Source organism: Microcaecilia unicolor, chromosome 10, assembly GCF_901765095.1.
Source record: "Microcaecilia unicolor chromosome 10, aMicUni1.1, whole genome shotgun sequence".
Lineage (NCBI taxonomy): Eukaryota > Metazoa > Chordata > Amphibia > Gymnophiona > Siphonopidae > Microcaecilia > Microcaecilia unicolor.
In genome coordinates, this window is record NC_044040.1 from 41282150 (window position 1) to 41300693 (window position 18544).

General features: G+C 39.5%; 1 protein-coding gene across 1 annotated transcript in view; it reads left to right on the plus strand.

Moving 5' to 3' along the window:
* TBC1D22A (TBC1 domain family member 22A) overlaps nt 1–18544 on the plus strand; it is a 382275-nt gene that overhangs the window by 215882 nt on the left and 147849 nt on the right. The window contains exon 10 of the mRNA XM_030216168.1: nt 18387–18462. Within this exon, the coding sequence (XP_030072028.1) occupies nt 18387–18462 (76 nt within the window). The remainder of the gene's footprint in view (nt 1–18386; nt 18463–18544) is intronic.

Here is an 18544-nt window from a genome sequence, read left to right on the forward strand (position 1 = left end):
CTATACTACTTACAATGTCAACACAATATGTAATAGAACATTTTAATAGGCAGCGTAGGGTATAAGTAAAGTGGAATGTATAGATAGGTAAAAGAGTAAGAGGAGTTAAAAAATAGGGTGACTAATTTAAAGAAAGTTGCACATGAAGGCAGAGAGATGACTAAATGTTATCTCAGCTAAGGTAGGAGTGGATAAACATGCAGTATGTGCAGCCTGTGTCACTCCTTGTGTGTGTGTTGAGAGAGAGACTAAGAAGTAAGTTACTTCTTCCATTAAAGGTTTGGTTGAAAAGCCAAGCTTTCACCTGCTTCCTGAAGTAGAGATAGTCTTGTGCTAAGCAGAGCCTTTCAGGGAGTGCATTCCAGAGTGTGGGGGCTACTCCTGAGAAGGCTCACTTGCAGCCTTCTCTGGAGTAGCCTCTTGTCTTTTGGAGAAGGTGTGGTTAGGGATACCCTTTGGGAGGACCTTAGAGTCCATGGAGGTGTTTAGTGGGTCATCCTGTTCTTTTAGTGGGTCATCCTGTTCTTCAAGTACTCGGGGCCATTTCCTTTAAGGGCCTTGAAGATCAGACATAGAGTATTAAATTTAGCCCTGTATTGTACTAGGTAGTCATTGAAGTTTTTGCAAAAATGGAGTGATGTGGTCACTTCACTTGCAACCTTCTATGAGTCTTGCTGCAGCATTCTGAATCAGTTGGAGCTGGTGCAGGCCCTTTGTTGTCAGACCATTGTAGAGTGCATTACAGTAATCCAATCTTGATGTTATCATGACATGCACAACTGGGATAAGATTTTCCTTCTCGATGTAAGGAGAGAGGCAGTGTAGTTGTCATAAATAGTAGAAGCAGCTCTTGAAGGTTGCTTGGATTTGCGGATTCAGAGTAAGTGTTGAATCTAACTGTATTCCAAGGTTCTTGACTTGTGATTTGAGAGGGAGTTTGTACTTCCCAAAAGAGATTTTGATGTCAGGTACATGTCCACTTGTGTTAGGGACCCATAGAAGCTCAGTTTTACTTGGATTCAGGCAGAGTTTGTTGTGCTTAGCCCATGCTTGAATTGATATTAGCCAGGTAATCAGTTTATTCAGGGCTGTAGGTAAGTCATGCTCAATGTGTATGAGTAGCTGCACATCATCTGCGTAGATATAGAACCGAGTGCCCGTTGACCGAATTAGCTCAGCTAGTGGCTTGAGGTAGATATTGAACAGAATAGATGACAGTATTGATCCTATGGTACCCCACAGGTCAGTGGCAATGAGGTGCTGCCAAACATTATGAATTGTTGCCTGTCTGATAGGATGTGAACCATGCAAGTACTGTTCCATTGATACCTTTTTCTGCCAGTCATGCTAGCATGATACGATCCACAGTGTCAAAAGCTGCTGAGAAATCTAACAGTACTAACACTGAGGCAAATCCCATCTCGGTTTCTGTAAAGATCATCTAGTAGGGATACGAGGACTGTTTCTGTTCCATAACTGGGTCCGAATCCAGATTGGCATGGATCTAGCCAGTTTCTCTCTTCTAGCCAATCACTGAGTTGAACACAGACTGTTTGTTCTATAAGTTTCCCTAGAAATAGGATGTTGGATACTGGCCGTAATTTTCAAGTTTGTCAGGGTTGTTTTTCTTTTCAGTGCTGTTGGTAGTTGCCCATTAGAAAGAGAGGAGTTCAAACTTTTATTGGCACCTTCTGTGAGGCCCATACTTGCCTGCAGCAGTATCTTTGATGGGCAGGGGTTGAGGGAGCAGGTAGTTGGTCGAAGGTCTCTTAGGATTTTGTTAAGGGTCTTGTTATTGGGTTAAAAGTGTCCCATGTGTCTCTGTCAGGAGGGGGTGAGTTTGTGCACTCCTGGTTAACTGATTGGAGGTTGGGTGGGTTTTCCTGTAAATCCTGGTGGAGACTTTTAATTTTGTTGGCAAAATATGAAGCAAAATCATTGCAGTTCAGTTTAGACTGGGCAGGCTGGTTCTGTTGTAGGGGTTGCGTAGGCTGTTTGCTATATTGAACAGCTGCTTGGTTGAATTGACATCCTGTGCAATGTATTGAAAGAAATATTGTTTTTTGGTTGCGGTTAAGCCTTGGTGATACTTTGTCATCTGCTTCCTACAATTTAGCCTGTCTGCATCTAGGCGAGATTTCTGCCATCTTCTTTCCAGTTTCCATCCTTAGCACTTAAGGATCCGAAGTTCTGGAGAAAACCAAGGTGAGCGTTTGTGAGTGGGGCATAAGACCTTTTTTAGTGGTGGGTGGTGCCGTTTTCTCTAAGGTCGTGGCTAAGTGTGTATTCCAAATGTCAACCTGTTTTGACACTGTAGTTGTCTTTTCATCCACATGTGGATAGTCCAAGGCCTGTAGGAAATTGTCAATGGTTAGCTTTTTTTTTGTCTCTGATCTCCTTCCAAACTGTGGGAGGTGCCATTTGTTTCAGTTGGTCACTTAGGAAAAATTTAATTAGAAAATGGTCTGAGCACGATAGGGGGGTTATTTCAATACTGCTGTCCCAGAATTCTGGGATGTCAACCACTTTGTAGAATACCAAATCTAGTATGTGACCCTTTTCATGGTTTGGAGAATTGATCACCTGTGTGAATCCTAGTGCTATCATCGTGTCCAGAAAGACAGCTGTGACGGTATCTGAAGATTCAATGTGTAGATTAGAGAGAGGTGGTAGTCATGGTAGTCCACTTTTAAAGGTAATCAATAGAAATAAAATTATACCTAGAATTTTCAGATTGTCAGTGGAGAATGAATTGTTGTCAATTATAAAACTGTTGTAGTTGTTTTGGTCAAATAGGTTGGTAATGACCATGAACATGAGTGGGAAAAGCGCGGGGTACAAATGTAACAAAAATAAATAAAATAAATTTAGTTTTTTCTTTATTTAGCTTTATTTTGGATTCTGAGGCCCAGATTTCCATCAAATTTAAGCCAAGTTTTGCCTTTTGTAAGATGTCTTGAATGTTCTTTTTGACGGTTATGTATATGGTAACATCGTCAGCATATATGAATGTTTTGAATCCTGCTGTTTCTAGTGTGTTACCTAGTGGTGACATCATTACATCGAACAGCATGGGCAATAGTGGAGAGCCCTGAGGGACGCCACAGTCTGGTGACCAAGGAGAGGATAAGGTTCCTTTCATTTTCACTTTGTAAGATCTTGATTTCAGGAATCCTTGAAACCATTTGTGGACTGTGCCACATATGCCAAAGTTGTCTAGTATGTTTAGTAGGATATTATGATCTAATACATCGAATGCGCTAGACAGATCGAACTGCATTATTAAGATCTTAGACCCTATGCTCATTTCTTTTCTGAGATTTGATACTAGGGTAGTAAGGACAGTTTTGGTGCTATAGCATGGTCTGCAACCTGATTGTGATTTGTGTAGTAGGGAGAAATGTGAAAGGTAATCCATAGTTTGTGCTGCTGTTATTCCTTCCATAGCTTTTATCATCAAAGGAATGGAGGCTACTGGTTTGTAGTTTGTTACATCAGTTATGGTGATTGAACTGTTTTTTTGGTATTGGTGTTAGGATAATAGAGCCTTTATTATCAGGGAAAGTGCTGTGGAAGGAGATATGCTGCTGAAGCAGATTAATGAATATATTAGGAGCTTCCTTGATAAGGTAACTATGACAAGGGTCTAGTATGCATTGTGAGGTTGAGTATTTTAGGAGGTAATGTTTTACTGTGTTGTGGATTGGTAGTTGGAAGGACGACCAGATTCTGATGGTGGCTATTCCTCCATATGTATCTAAATATTTTTTGTAAATATCTTGATGGTTGATTTTTGAGTACTCTTCTGATTTTAACTATTTTTTGTTCGTAAAAAGTAGCCAGTTGCTCCTCAGTTGGTGGGGACTCAGTGGTTGTAGTTGTTTCTTTTGTGGGTAATAGGCTTTTTATCAGACTGAAAAGTTTACTGGTATAAAGGAAATTACCACTAATTATTTTGTTATAGTATTGAGCTTTTTCAATTTTGATCTCATTTTTATATGTTTTGATGGCAATTTTCCAAGTTAATTTGTTTTTGTTTGATTTGTCTTTAGTCCATTTTCTTTCCAGTTTTCTATATTTCCTTTTCAAAAGAAGGATAGATTGATTGATTTAACCAGGTGAAATTTACTGGGTTGGTTTGGATGTAGATTTGAGGGGAGCTATGTTATATAAGACATTTTTACATAGGTCATCCTATTTAATCATGAAGTTTTTTGTTTGCTGGAGGAAGAGCAGAATTGTTCAACATGTTAGACCAGAAGGTTGTGGTATTTTTTTTTCTCTAGTTTTGTGAGGAGTCGTAGTACTTTTATTTTTCATTGATTGTGTTTTTTTTCCCTCCACTAGAAGGAGAACTCAAGTTTACTGTGATCTTACCAGGGAGTTGGAGTCCAAGTATGGTTACTTAGATGAAAGTTGTTATTTGCAAATTTATATGCTAATAGGGCAAGTAAGTGACCTTTATTGTAAGAGGTATAGCTGAATGGTTGTGTGAGTTGCCAGTAGTTTAAAAAATCAAGTAAATGTTTTGTATTACTGTCATACTGATTATCTAGGTGTAAATTGATGTCCCCTTTTAGTAAGACATTATCAAATTTAGTGCATATGTTAGATACAAATTCAGTGAAGGTATTTTCTATTGATTGCCACCTCCCTTGTGGGCAGTAAAAAAGGAAGATGCAGATAGGATCAGATAGTGTTGTTGTTGATTTTGCAGGCAATTGTTTCGAGAGTAGGGGAGTTAATATGAGACATCAGTTCTGCTTTGAAAAAAGGATTTATAAATTATGGCAATGCCTCCTCCTTTTTTCTGTTTTCTAGCATTGTGAAGAATTTTGTAACTTGGGGGACTAGGTCATTTAATATTGGATCTTCTTGCATGTGTAACCAGGTTTCACCTTGGAGATTATTTTAAAGGTGTTGTAAGTATCACTTTTGTTTTTCAGGACCTTTCTTGATTAACTGTGATTTCCTAATTGACCCAGTTCCAACATTATTTTATATGCTGCTGATTTCTCTTAGTGTCTCTTTCCAGTGCCAAAATCTTATTACTCCAATATTGTTACTAATTAGTCTGTCTTAATAATATATGTCCTTTATATAGACATTTTATATCTGTCTCCAAGGAGACAGTGATGTAGTTTGTTTTCATGGTGAAACCTTTTTGTTGTGTACATTTGCCTGTTTGTGTGTATTTTATGTTGTTAACACCTGCCATCAGATATGAGAAGATCTCTATTCATATCCATTATGACAATGCACCATAGTCAATATTGCCTTTAATTATTAGTGCAGTGTTTTTTGTTGCTATGGATAGCTACATCTTGTCTACTGGTCTGACCACAGAAGCCCAGTTATTGGCTCTTGCTACTAGAATTGTATGATTTTAGTTGATTTTACAACTTCTAGGAGAGGAGAATGGGAACAAAGGCAGGTTAGTGTCCAGATCTGTGGTTAATAGGTCTCTACTATATTTTCATATGTTCCCATGTTAATATATTGCTATGAGCTTCAACATGTTGGTGCTCATAGGAACATGTATTGTTTGACATGTTTACCTAACTGTGGGGCTCATTTTCGAAAGAGAAAAACGTCCAAAAAGTATCATAAAATAGCATTTGGACATATTTCTTCTCAAAACATCCAAATTGCTATTTTTGAAACCTATTTTGCAGATGTTTATCTATGCAATTTGTCTGCAGTGCGTCCAAATCACAAGGGAGTGTGTCTTGAATGGGATTAGGACAGGCCTAACATTTGGGTGTTTTATAGCCATAATGGAACAAAATGAAAATGCCTAGGGCTGCAAAGTTTTGGTCTAGACCTCTGTTTAGAACGAATAAGGCACAAAAAGTTGCCCTAAATGACCAGATGGTCAATGGAGGGAATCAGGGATGACTCCCCCTCCCCTTACTCCCCCAGTGGTCATTCACCCCCCTCCCACCTCTCAAATATGTGAATAAGAATAGTACTTACCATCGTCTGACAGCTTCAGATGTTATAGCCAGTTCTATTAGAGCAGCAAGAAGGTCCCTGGAGTAGTGCACTGTAGAGAAGGGGACCCAAGCCCATATCTCACTCTACCTGTCACACTTGTAGAGGAAACTGTGAGCCTTACAAAACTGACCAAAAGCCTACTGTACCCACATATAGGTGACCCCTTCACCTATAAGGGCTGTTGTAGTGGCGTACAGTTGGGGGCTGTGGGTTTTTTTTTTAATTATTATTTATTTATAGATTTTACAATTACATACCAAAGCAGAGCTTTGTCAAGAAACAATAAGCAATTTTACTTAATAAGGAAACATAATATGAGAAATTTCTCATCAAAAAAACTATCATTATTATAGTCCTCAACTAGAGGGGAGACTTAAATAAATCTTACAAGAGGATAAGAATATTCTACAGGTAATATATATATATTAGAGTCAAGAAAGGCGTTGGAGTTGTCACTACTAATAATTAAAGTCCTTCCATTGGGTCCTATGGTGGTTTAGGTAACCTTGCATTTAAGAAGAATCGCAATGGGGGGGCTGTGGGTTTAGGGTTGCTCAGCAGACAAGGTAAGGGGGGAACGTTGAGACATGTACCTGGGAGCTTTTATGTTAAGTCTATAGCAATGCCCCCTAGGGTTTTTTTTCTGAGGAGTACTGAGATGCAGACATGATGTCCAGGGAGGTGTGCTGTCTGCCTGGTGCCAAGATTTAAGATGTCAATCAATTTAAAGAGACCATTCAGTGCAGGTGTGGGGATATATATCAACAAATCATCTGTATAATTCCAAACACTCACAAATTATATATCTCACACAGTCCAGGCTAACAACTTCAACATCTTTTTTCATTTTTATCTTTTATATATATATATATATATATATATATTTTTTTTTTTTTTTTTTTTAATGTATGCTTACGGGGATCATCAGAATGAATAACAGCAAATCCCATCTGGGAACAGCATCCCATATATTGTGGCGCTGTATAAATCTTCATAGATCAACCCAATTTTATCTTTTTCAAAAACTTTTTATATATATCAATCCTTAAAATAACATATCTTCATAACCTTTAAGGTACCATTTGAGATGCAATTTAATCCCGCATAGTATTGCATAATACTTAGCTTTGGCAGCGATTTTCAACAGAGCAGGGGTTTGGCTGTGTTGAAAATCGCTGCTAAAGCTAAGTATTATGCAATACTATGCGGGATTAAATTGCATCTCAAATGGTACCTTAAAGGTTATGAAGATATGTTATTTTAAGGATTGATATATATATATAAAAAGTTTTTGAGAAAGATAAAATTGGGTTGATCTATGAAGATTTATACAGCGCCACAATATATGGGACGATGTTCCCAGATGGGATTTGCTGTTAGTCATTCTGATGATCCCCGTATGCATACATTAAAAAAAAAAAAAAAATATATATATATATATAAAAGATAAAAATGAAAAAAGATGTTGAAGTTGTTAGCCTGGACTATGTGAAATATATAATTTGTGAGTGTTTGGGATTATAAAGATGATTTGAAGATTTGAGATGTAGCAGAAAGATTGCCTAGACTCATCAAGCCTACTGACCATGCTACTCATCGATGTTGGCACAAATGATACTGCTAGGTATCCTACTGAACAGATTGAACTTCATGGCTCTGGGTCAGAGGGTTAAGCATCTTGGTGCACAGGCGGTGTTCTCATAGATCTTTCCTGCTGAAGGTAAAGGCCAAATGAGGGAAGTTCGCATCCTGGAGCTAAATCTGTGGCTGTGTGGATGGTGCCAATGCAAACGCTTCAGTTTCCTAAACCATAGGATGATTTTCCAAGAGCTACTGAGCAGTGATGGTGTCCATCTTTCAAGGAAGGGATGAAGTGTCTTCAGTAACAGACTGGCTAAAGTACTAAAGAGGGCTTTAAACTAAATTTGCTGAGGATGGGTGAGAAAAGCCCCAAAGTCATAAATAACCCTCAGGAAGATAAGATATCATATACCCTTATAGAAAAGGGAAAAAAAGAGTAACATCTGGAGAGCCTTATATACCAATGCGCCCCTAGTATGGAATAGTATGGAAAACAAATTTCTAGATCTAGAGGTTGCAATGATAGAAAATGACTTGGATTTAGTGGTGGTTATGGAGACGTGGTTCATGGAGAACCATGACTGGGATATAGATATACCTGGCTATAATCTATTTAGGAAGGACAGAGTAGGTAAAAAGGGTGAAGTGTCATTATATGCTAAGAATAACATTAAAGTGACAGAACTACAGGACATATGGGATAAGGAAGAAGAACTGTGGGTTAAACTGGTAAGAGGGGGAGCCGAATATTTATATTTCACAGTTGACACCCCCTGTAGCAGAGCAGAATTCAAAACCCTGCCATGTTGGGTATGGAGTAGTGAAACCAAAAGGGACCTTTTCTTCTGCCAACATCAGCATCTTTTGCAAAACAGGGAGAGTTAATAGAACAAGATAAGTGATTGTTCTCCTCGATTATGGTTTTATTGGCAAGAAAAAATGTATTTTAAAAATGAGTCCCGGAAATAAAGGAGGAGGGGGGATCCAAGATGGCCGCAGTCCATTGAGGCGCTGTGAGTCGCGCTTTACCTTTGTTCTTAAAATGCCTAGACGACGAGGGCGAGTAGCAGCCAGAGCCCCGCTAACTACCCCCTCCTTACCTGGTCCTATTGACCGCTTTGTTCGACCCCAGAGTGTTGCTTTTGAAAGCGGGACGCCGCCAGTTGGGATGTCCGGCGTGTTAGGAGACTCGGTCTCCCCTGGCTTGGAAACCACCCTTAGTCCTGCTATGCGGACTCCGCCTCCCCAACCGGTTGGAGTAAGCTCCTTTCTTGTTGACTCGATCGGGTCTCCCAACGAAGAAGTGAGGGACCCGGAAGAAAATCGAGTGGAGGACTCGCTTTCATCTCAAGTTGGAGAAACGCTGCCTTCGTGGAATGCGGGGAGAGGTATCCAGGAACAGAGAGAGATCCATGCGTTGGCTCCTGAGAGGTTTGAAATGCCTAAAGAATTAATTGTTAAACCAAAAGAGGTAACTTTGGATAAATTATGGGACTTGGTTTCTGCCTTGGGACAAACTTTTTTGAAACAGACAAACGAAATTGTTCCAAAAGTAAATTTATTAGAGAAAGATTTGAGACAGCTGGAGGGAAAAACTAAAGAAATGGATAATAAAGCTGAAATGGCTGAGCAAAGAATTGAAAAATTGGAAACATTACAACCTTTGATGATAAATGACTTGGCTAATTTTCGGAAAAAGATGGAAACATTTGATAATTATACTAAAAGTCATAACTTAAGATTTGTAAACTTTCCCAGGATTCAGACAATACCTCCTCTTGATATGTTAAAGAGATATTTCCGAGATGTCTTGAATGTAACAGACCAGAATTTGCCACCATTTACTTCTGTTTATTATGTCCCAGGAAAAGAACTGAATCAAATTCCTGAAACTTCATTGGATGTATCTCTATTGCTTGAGACTTCTGATTCTGAGCTGGCAACGGCCGCAACCTTGGTTGCTACCGTTGCTTTGCTGCCGGACAAGGGTTGGATCTTCCGTCTTTTCTTTCGTAATAGAGAAAAACCCTTTTTGGGTTATAAGATATTATTATTTCCTGATGTCTCTAAGGAGACAAGAAAACGGAGGAAACAATTTTTACTCCTGAAGTCTGGAATAGTGCAGTTGGGGGGTACCTTTTTTTTTAAGATACCCCTGCAAGTGTATAGTAAGACTTGATGGAAAGAAATATGTGTTTATAGAGCCTATGCATGCATCAGCTCTTATAACTTCGAGAAAAAAGGACAACGCTTAATAAATAAGTAATACACCTCAATGGCACTTGCTTAATCCTGTTAATTTTTATAATTTAATTAGATTCTCCTTGTATTCCTGAATCTTGGATTCTCAGTTTATGGACTTGAGTAGTAATGATTTCCTTTCAGATTGTTTAATCTTTATTGTTATATGACATTTTTTTTTTTATGTTCTTTTCCGATCAAGATGTTTTCTTGTGTTTTTGATGAAAATGAATAAATAATTAAAAAAAAAAAAAAAAAATGAGTCCCTTTTACTAAGCTGTGTTAGGCACTAACGCACGCCCAGTGCAGCTTAAAATGGCATACCGTGGGATGAGTTCAAGCCTCCTGTGGTAACTATCAAGTGTGTACGTGCTAACTGCATGCTAAATAATATTATTTTATTGAGGGGGCAGAGAGTGGGCACTCCTACACTGATCAATTAGCACAGCTACATTATGGTGCCTAGCTGGTTAGCACATGTGCCCTTACCGCCTACAAAATGGGTGCCATAAGTGCTCATGTGGTAAATTATTTTAATTGCTGTGCACTAATGGCAATATTAGCACATTACCATAAGACAAAAAATACAAAAAGGCCATTTTTACAGCTGTAGTAAAAATGGCCTTAGTGCATGGGAAAAACCTATTTAAAGGCATGCTAAGGCCACTTTTTACCACTGCTTAGTAAAAGTGCCCAAACTGTTAACTGTTTTGTTTAAGTTGGATGATCAGATTTGAGGGTTATTGTTTTGTTTGGTTCATTACGTCCCCTCATTGTACTACTACTAATCATTTCTATAGCACTACTAGATGTGCACAGCGCTGTACACATTATATGCAGGTACTTTTCTCTGTCCCTAGAGAGCTCACAATCTAAGTTTTTGTACCTGGGGCAATAGAGTGTAAAGTGACTTGCCCAAGGTCACAAGGAGTTGCAGTGAGAATCGAATCCAGGTCGCCAGGATCAAAGCCTGCTGCACTAATCATTAGGCTACACCCCCACATTCATCTCTTAACACTGATCTTTTCCTTTCAGCTTTCTTCCACATATTTTTCTGCTTCTCTGTCCCTCCTTTCTATCTGGTCCTCAATCTCTCATTTTGCTAAATCTACCTACAGCTTCCACTCACTTATCCCTCCCTTGCCCATTTCGGTCTCTTTTTGCAGCATCTCATTCCCTGGCCTTTCAATAACTCTCCCTCCTCTCCATGTCCAGCATTTCTCTTATCTCTCTCTCTCACCTCCCTTACCAGTATCCCTTCTTTCTCTGATTCCTCCCTCTGTCTCTCCCTCTCCCCTTCTTTGTGCAGTATCTCCCCTCTTTCTCTTTTCTCCTCTCCCTCCTTCCTGGATATCATCTCTCTATCTTGATGTCTGCCCAGAATCTGACCGCTCCCCTCCCCGGCTGCTGCTCCCTGGATATGGGGAAATGCAGGACCTTTGAGCTAGGCAACTTTTTGAATAGCAGTGTTACAACAGTATGATAAATGGTCTCTGCCTGCTGAAAAATTCAGCAGTGGCAGGTAGGTTTCTTAAAATTTGACCATTTTCTTCAAAATTTAAATAATCACCTTAATATTTAGATGTGAAATCAAGTAGATGTTAGTGTTGAAACTTACATATATCTGTTTTTGTAAAGTAGCGTTGTTTATTTTGTTTTAATTTAAGTATTTCTTGGAGAGAATCTAAGAGATGGAAAGGTGTTTGTCTCTTTTCTGCTTGACCGCCAGCATTGTGAAGATATTGACAGGTGTTCTTTTCTGTTTCAGTCCAGTGCACTTCTCCTTCAGCAACTGCATTAAGAAGCGGCTTTTACATTTATTTCAGTTTCAGCTCTTTTCCCACTGGTATAATATGCATCAACTATTAGAAAGGTTTTTTTTTTAATAATGGGGATGTTTTAAATAAATAAAAAAACATGGAAAGAGAGGCAAAATGTGGAATGAAAGTGGACATAATGAATTTTCAGTGTGAAAGAAACACTTAATTATGCTTCTTAGACCCCTTCTAGTGTGTGTTGCATATTTTTATTGTCAAGAGGTGGGTTGCCAATTAGGAAAATACATAAAAGCAACATCTCAGAAATAAAATAAACCTCCACTGTCATTTGTATTGGTAATTACAATGGAATCAATTCTCTCTAGAAATGTTTGTTTCTGAAAGGTAAATCTCCTATAGTTTAGGTTTTGAGGATATCTGTAGTGTTCATAATGAAATTGATGTTTGCAGAATGTGGAGACAATAGAGAGGTCTCCATTCTGCTCAGTTTAAAAAAATATTTTCTTTTTTTATTCTTGTTTGTTATAAACAACTTGTGCCATGTTTGAATACTGCTTTCCTACCTGTCCTTGAAGAAAACAAAGTTGTTTACCTATAACATATGTTCTGAAATAACCCATCCACCTAACTCAGGATTTGATTTATTTAATAATAGGTTTTCATAGCATAAGATTGCCGTGTTCAGTGATACAGAAATCCCCGTTATGCATTGAATACTACTCTTGAAATATGTTAGACCTCTGTTGACATGTTGATGACACTTGTTCCTGTGGAGGACTGATATCCTAATTTTTCCATTGACCATACATTGCTAGAATGAACCAACTCTCCCAGAGCTCAAAACTTGGTTTAAAGCCAACCCCCCTCCTCTCTCGATTGATCGAGAGAGAGAGCAATCTACCGGGACCTGGAAACAAGTGGCTGACAGACTAAGTAGAGTTTTCCAGCAGCATGAGTGATTCCTCCATGATAAGGTCCTGGAGGCATCTTCTAAGTGTGGGACCTCCTAAACTGATCTATTCACTAACATCACAAACACATAGCTGGTGCTCTACTGCTCAGTCTGCCCATTCTCAAATTATCCTGTGAGGGATGTTCCAACAATACCCTAGGCCTGGCTTTTACTCTATGCTTAGCTTCTAACTCACTCATAGCAAAGACTCTACACAAGAATCAACAAAGACTATTTACAGTGATCACCATTGTCTCCAATGGCCTCATTAGGACTGTCTCCTAAGGTCTAAGTGGTCTGTCTATGGGGATGAGGGTGGGGTTTCTAAACTCTTCATTGCACTTCCAGCCTTCTCTGTAGACACACGTTGGACACCTCCTCTCCCATGCACCCCCAACATTCTATTGTTTATTCAAATTTGTTATACCGCTGTGATTGAAAACAGACCTAAGCAATTTGGAATCTCATAAATGTAGACAGAAAAGCATAACAGTCAACACAGGTTAAGCTATAGAAAAAGGAGAGGGAGAAAATGGGGAGGTAGAAAAGAGGACAGGAGATAGATATACAATTCCATAATTGCTACTGTTCGCTACCGTCCGCCAAAGGCTTGCCTAAATAACCACATCTTGATGGCAACTTTGAATGTGGGTAAAGATAGCTCAGCTTTTATTTCTAATGGGAGACTGTTCCAGGAGACAGGAGCCAGAAAATTAAAGGCACTATGTTTTTCATACTGGGCTAATCTAAGATGGGCAGAGCCATGCAACGGTCTTTCACAGAACACATGTGGGAAGGGGAGTAAGGGATGGCGAAAGAAGAGAGGTAGGAAGGTAGACCTATACGAAGGACCTGAGACGTTAACAAAAAAAAATCTTATATTGTACTCGATAAGTGAGCAGTAGCCAGTGGTGGTCCTTGAGAAGGTGAGATGCACTGTGGTGGTCCTTGAGAAGGTGAGGTACATTGTCAAACTTCCTGGCATGGTAGAGGACTTTGATGGCAGTGTTTTGCAATTTTTGAAGTTTCTTGTAAGCCTGAGTAACACCAACAAAAACGATATTACAGTAATCAATTTTGGACATGAATAAGGAAAGAATGAGACTATGGAAAATATCATGATCGAAAAATTTGTGGACTGATCGAAGATGTCTAAGAGTGAAGAAGCAGGATTTAACAAGGGAGGCGATATGGGCAAAAAAAAGTGAGTTGGGAGCCGATTACAAATAGCGGAAAGAAATGACGGGTTTAATGGATGTACCTAGGAGCAGAAGATCAATAGCAGGGCAAGTCAAGTGGCCTGTGATTCAGTGTGCAGCAGTTTTTTTTTTCTTGGTTGAGGGCCATGCGATGTGAAAAAAGCCAATGAGACACTAAATCAAGACAAGATTACAAAGGAGCAATATTTGGTACTGGGAATCTGAATAATAGAGCAAAAGGATGTTGTCAGCATAAATGTATACCGAGATGCAGAAACTCTGAATAAAAGAAGCTAATGGACTTGGGGGAAAGTACAGAGCCTTGTAGAACACCGCAGTGAAGCAACTGAGGGGAAGATTCAGCAGAAGAAACTGAAATCTTGAAGGAACGAGATGAGAGAAAAGAAGAGAACCAAGGGAGAACAGTTCCAGAAACGTGTCCTGACACCTTCCTCCTGACCTACCTCAGACATTCCTACCGTGCTTCAGCTCAGAAGCCTTTTTCAGACCAGTCCCGCCTCATGCCCTCATTGTGCACCCAACACCTCATCCTTCATTCCTCACACACACACACAGCCATCACTGTCCCAGCCAGCCCATATTGACACATCTCACCTACATATACTTGACACTACTACTGTGCCCCAAATGTACACATGCCCTCTCTCCCACCCATTTTTACATCTCATTCATAGCAGCACATATCACAAACCCTTACTGTCTTAAGTACTTCCTTACATACCCCACATGTATCCCCTCCTGTTAAACACACCATGACCCAACCCCATACATACTGTACCCCTAGAAAACCATCAATTTCCACCAACCCCATACATACTGTACCCCTAGAAAACCATCAATTTCCATATGTGGTACCACCTCCTTACCCACTCTGTCTGAATGAAGCTCTGAAGTTGATTCCTCCCCCTCCCCCCCGCCTCCAACCAATCCATCCCCGCTACCTTAGGAGAGATGGTGTTATAGATGCCATCTTAATATTTCTGCCCAGGGCCCATTCAGTCCTAGCTATACCAGTGACCCAGTTGTATGACCACTCAGTCCTTCTTGTAAAAAGAAAAAGCATTGTTGCTCACTTGTAACAGATGTTTTCCATAGACAGCAAGCTTGATCAGGCACACAATCTCTCCCATCTCCCCAAGAATTGCATTCATTTTGCACACATGAATAATGTGATCTGTAAGTCATTTTTGAAAATTGAAAATGTTAAGACAGACTAAACATTTTTTTTTTTTAGAACCTTCTCTTTTTCAGGTGGTTGACCAGTCTATGGTGTTATCAGTTATCAATTATTGTAATATTGTATATTTAGGATTGCCAGATGAACAACTGAAAAACAAACTGCAGATAGTCCAAAATGCTGGAGCAAAATTGATATTTGGTGGTGCCAGTTTTGAGGATGCTACACCTTACATGATGAAATTACATTGGCTCCCTTGTTAGACCAAGATCAAGTTCAAATTGTTCCTTTAATTTTTAAAGTTCTTTATGGTATTGGCTCTGGCTATCTTCAAAATTTTGTTAATTTGTGTCAACCAAGAAGAGCACTTGGGCCAATTTATGAAATTAGATTGATACTCCCACAAAATCTACCGTATTTTTCGGACTATAAGACACACTTTTTTCCCCCCAAATTTGGGAGGAAAATGGGGGGTGTGTCTTATAGTCCGAAGGTAGCGATTTCCCTCCCTCCCGCCCTCCCCCCGCGTTCGGGATCACCCGCCCGCCCTCCGAGTTCAGGATCGCCCTCCCCCGGCCCTGTCACCACTTCTCCCTACTCACGTCACGCGATCTTCCCTGGTGGTCTAGTGACGTCGGGGCAGGAAAGAGCCCCCTCTTTCCTGCCCAGTGCGCTGCTCTCCGTCCTCCTGTATGCAGCCTGACGGTCCTCGGCGAGATTCAAAATGGCCGCCGAGACTTCAATTCTCGGCGGCCATTTTGAATCTCGCCGAGACCGTCAGGCAGCATACAGGAGGACAGAGAGCAGCGCGCTGGGCAGGTAAGAGGGGGCTCTTTCCTGCCCCGACGTCACTAGACCACCAGGGAAGATCGCGTGACGTGAGTAGGGAGAAATGGTGACAGGGCCGGGGGGAGGGCGATCCCGAACTCGGACAAGACGCACCGGAGCACCTAGGTTTTAGAGGAGGGAAAAAGGAAAAAAAATTTTTCCTATTTCCCTCCTCTAAAACCTAGGTGCGTCTTATGGTCCGGTGCGTCTTATAGTCCGAAAAATACGGTACATGCCGAATAAATAAGACTTTTAACAGGTCTATATTAGAAAAGGGCTATAAACTTTAGAATTCTTTGCTATTAAGTATCATGGGGATCACGTGATGCTGTGAGTTAGGCAAGACTTGAGTCTGACCTGCTCTGGGGCCCGCAATATTCTCTTAACTTGTGGGATCCAAGAGCTTCATTTTCTGGGGAGCCTTTGTTTACTGCCTGGTGAGTGTCATCGGGGAGATGCTAGGACTGCCAGAACTGGTAAGAAAACTAGCAAGCGGCTGAAGCAGACACTGAGACCGCTCTATCTGACCTCCACCAGGCGGTAGAACAAGCTTTGGGTCCGCATCTCAAACTTCTGTGTACCCAAATTACTCACCTAGAATTGCTTCTTATAGACACAAATTGTTGCACTTCGGAGCTTGAACAATGCATTTCTTGGGTAGGGGATTATGCACACACCATGCCAGCTGACATTACAGCACTTCAGAATTTGGTTCACTCCTGTGCGGAAAAGATTGAAGATTTGGAAAATCGATCCTGTCGTGGGAATCTTCATTTCTTGGGTTCACTCACAGCAGATCAGCAATTTCATTTTTTGAGTTCTTTCAGTACCCTGGGATACATACCATCCAGCCCCTGTAATTTACTACTCTTTAATTTGTTGATTTGGCGCGGTACGTCTTCTAGGTTCACCCAGATTGCTTTGAATTCGTCCACATCGTCACCCTCGAAAACAGGTAGATCTCTTATGTTTATTAACATGCCTTTTTCCAGAAATTAGTTTGTTTAGGTGCAAAAGATTTATCTATTCTCCTGATCTATTTAGGATCTTAATCATTCATTCAATTAAACAGTGCCAGATGGCTGTTACAAGGAAAGGAACTTTCCATGGTAAAGGCCTAATGCCATAAAATGCTTTCCTTCAAGAAATCAGATCCATTAGAAACTATCAAGTTTGGGTGTTCTTTGAAGACCTGACTGTCTCAGAAATATTGAATCAGTAATAGATAGCTGTCTTAAGAATAGCTATTATAATAATGTCAAGGTTTCTGTTCCTAATTTATTAAATTTTCATTTGTTTATTTAGGGCTCCTTTTACTATAGTGCACTAATGGATTTAGCACGTGCTGGTTAGTACATGCTAAATGATAAGCCCATTTTATTCCTATCCTATAGCATGCACTAACTGTAGTGCAACTTAAGATAAAGGACCCCTTTGGTTTATGTAATATTTATTCTTTTCAGGCTGTGCAACTGTACTTTTTACTTTGTTTATTATCTAATGTGCAGAAATGTTTTTTGCAATATTTGGAATGATTGCAATCTGCCTTGAACTAATTGATTAAGCGGAATATAAATGTTCAAATTAAATTAATTTTTGGAGTTTTGTAAATGTAATTATGAATGTTCTGTAAAACACAGAGAAAGCTTGCTTGGATGAATAGTATAGCAAAATTTTCATAAATAAATACATTGGCTTTTGGTCTATAACCTCAAGTGTGGGAAGTCTTGTCTGTTTAACCTGTTTTTTTTGTATATTGATTTTATGTTAATATCTAACAGTTCTTTATAGGTATGTTTGAATGGCTTTCTGCATAATGTTGGTTAGGTTCTCCTTTCACCAATTGAGTTCCTTTCTTTTCTTACTGATTTGTTATTAGTTATATAAACTGCTCTGATCTGCAAAGGCGAGTAGTATATCAAGCCTTTTAATAAAATTAAAGCTAAATAAATAAAATACACTTTCTTTACTATTTTTTGTTTTCCATTTCTGTAGCTTTGTTAGTAATATCATTCTTTCTTGAGATACAGCAACCAGAACATCACATGTTATTGAAACTGTGGTTGCACTGTGAGTTGGTACTGACATATTATTGTATTCTCTGCTTTGTTTTCCATCTGTCTTCAAATAATTTTTTGTCCAGCATCGCATGCAGTGCTGAGGATTTCAATATGTTTTCTACATGTACTCAAAGTTCTTTTGCTGAGTGGTAATTCCTAAAATGGAATGCAATGTTTTGTACCCATAGTTAAGTCATGTTTTCCCTATATTCATCACTTTGCACTTGTCCACATGTATGATTGTAGCTATATCTTTAAATCAGGGCTTCTCAACCCAGTCCTCAAGGCGCACCCAGCCTGTTGGATTTTCAGGATATCTACAATGGATATGCATCAGACAGATTTGTATGCACTGCCTCCTTGATATGAAAATCTATCTCATACATATTCATTGTGTATATTTTGGAAACCTGACGGGCTGGGTGTGCCCCAAACACTGAATTGAGAAGCACTGCTTTAGATGATATGTGAAATAAAGGAAGAAAACAGCACATAATAAACATTGAAATACATTTGTGGTTAATATTCTTTCTATTTATTTTTCCTTCCAAGGATAACTACACATTTGCACAGCCAGGGATTCAAAGAAAAGTGAAAGCATTAGAAGAACTAGTTAGTCGGATCGATGGTAAGTCTCAAAAACTAATCTCTGCTGTTAAGTGGGGCCTTGTCAAGTCTTTAGTTAAAAGCTTTGCAAGTAGTCTGACCAC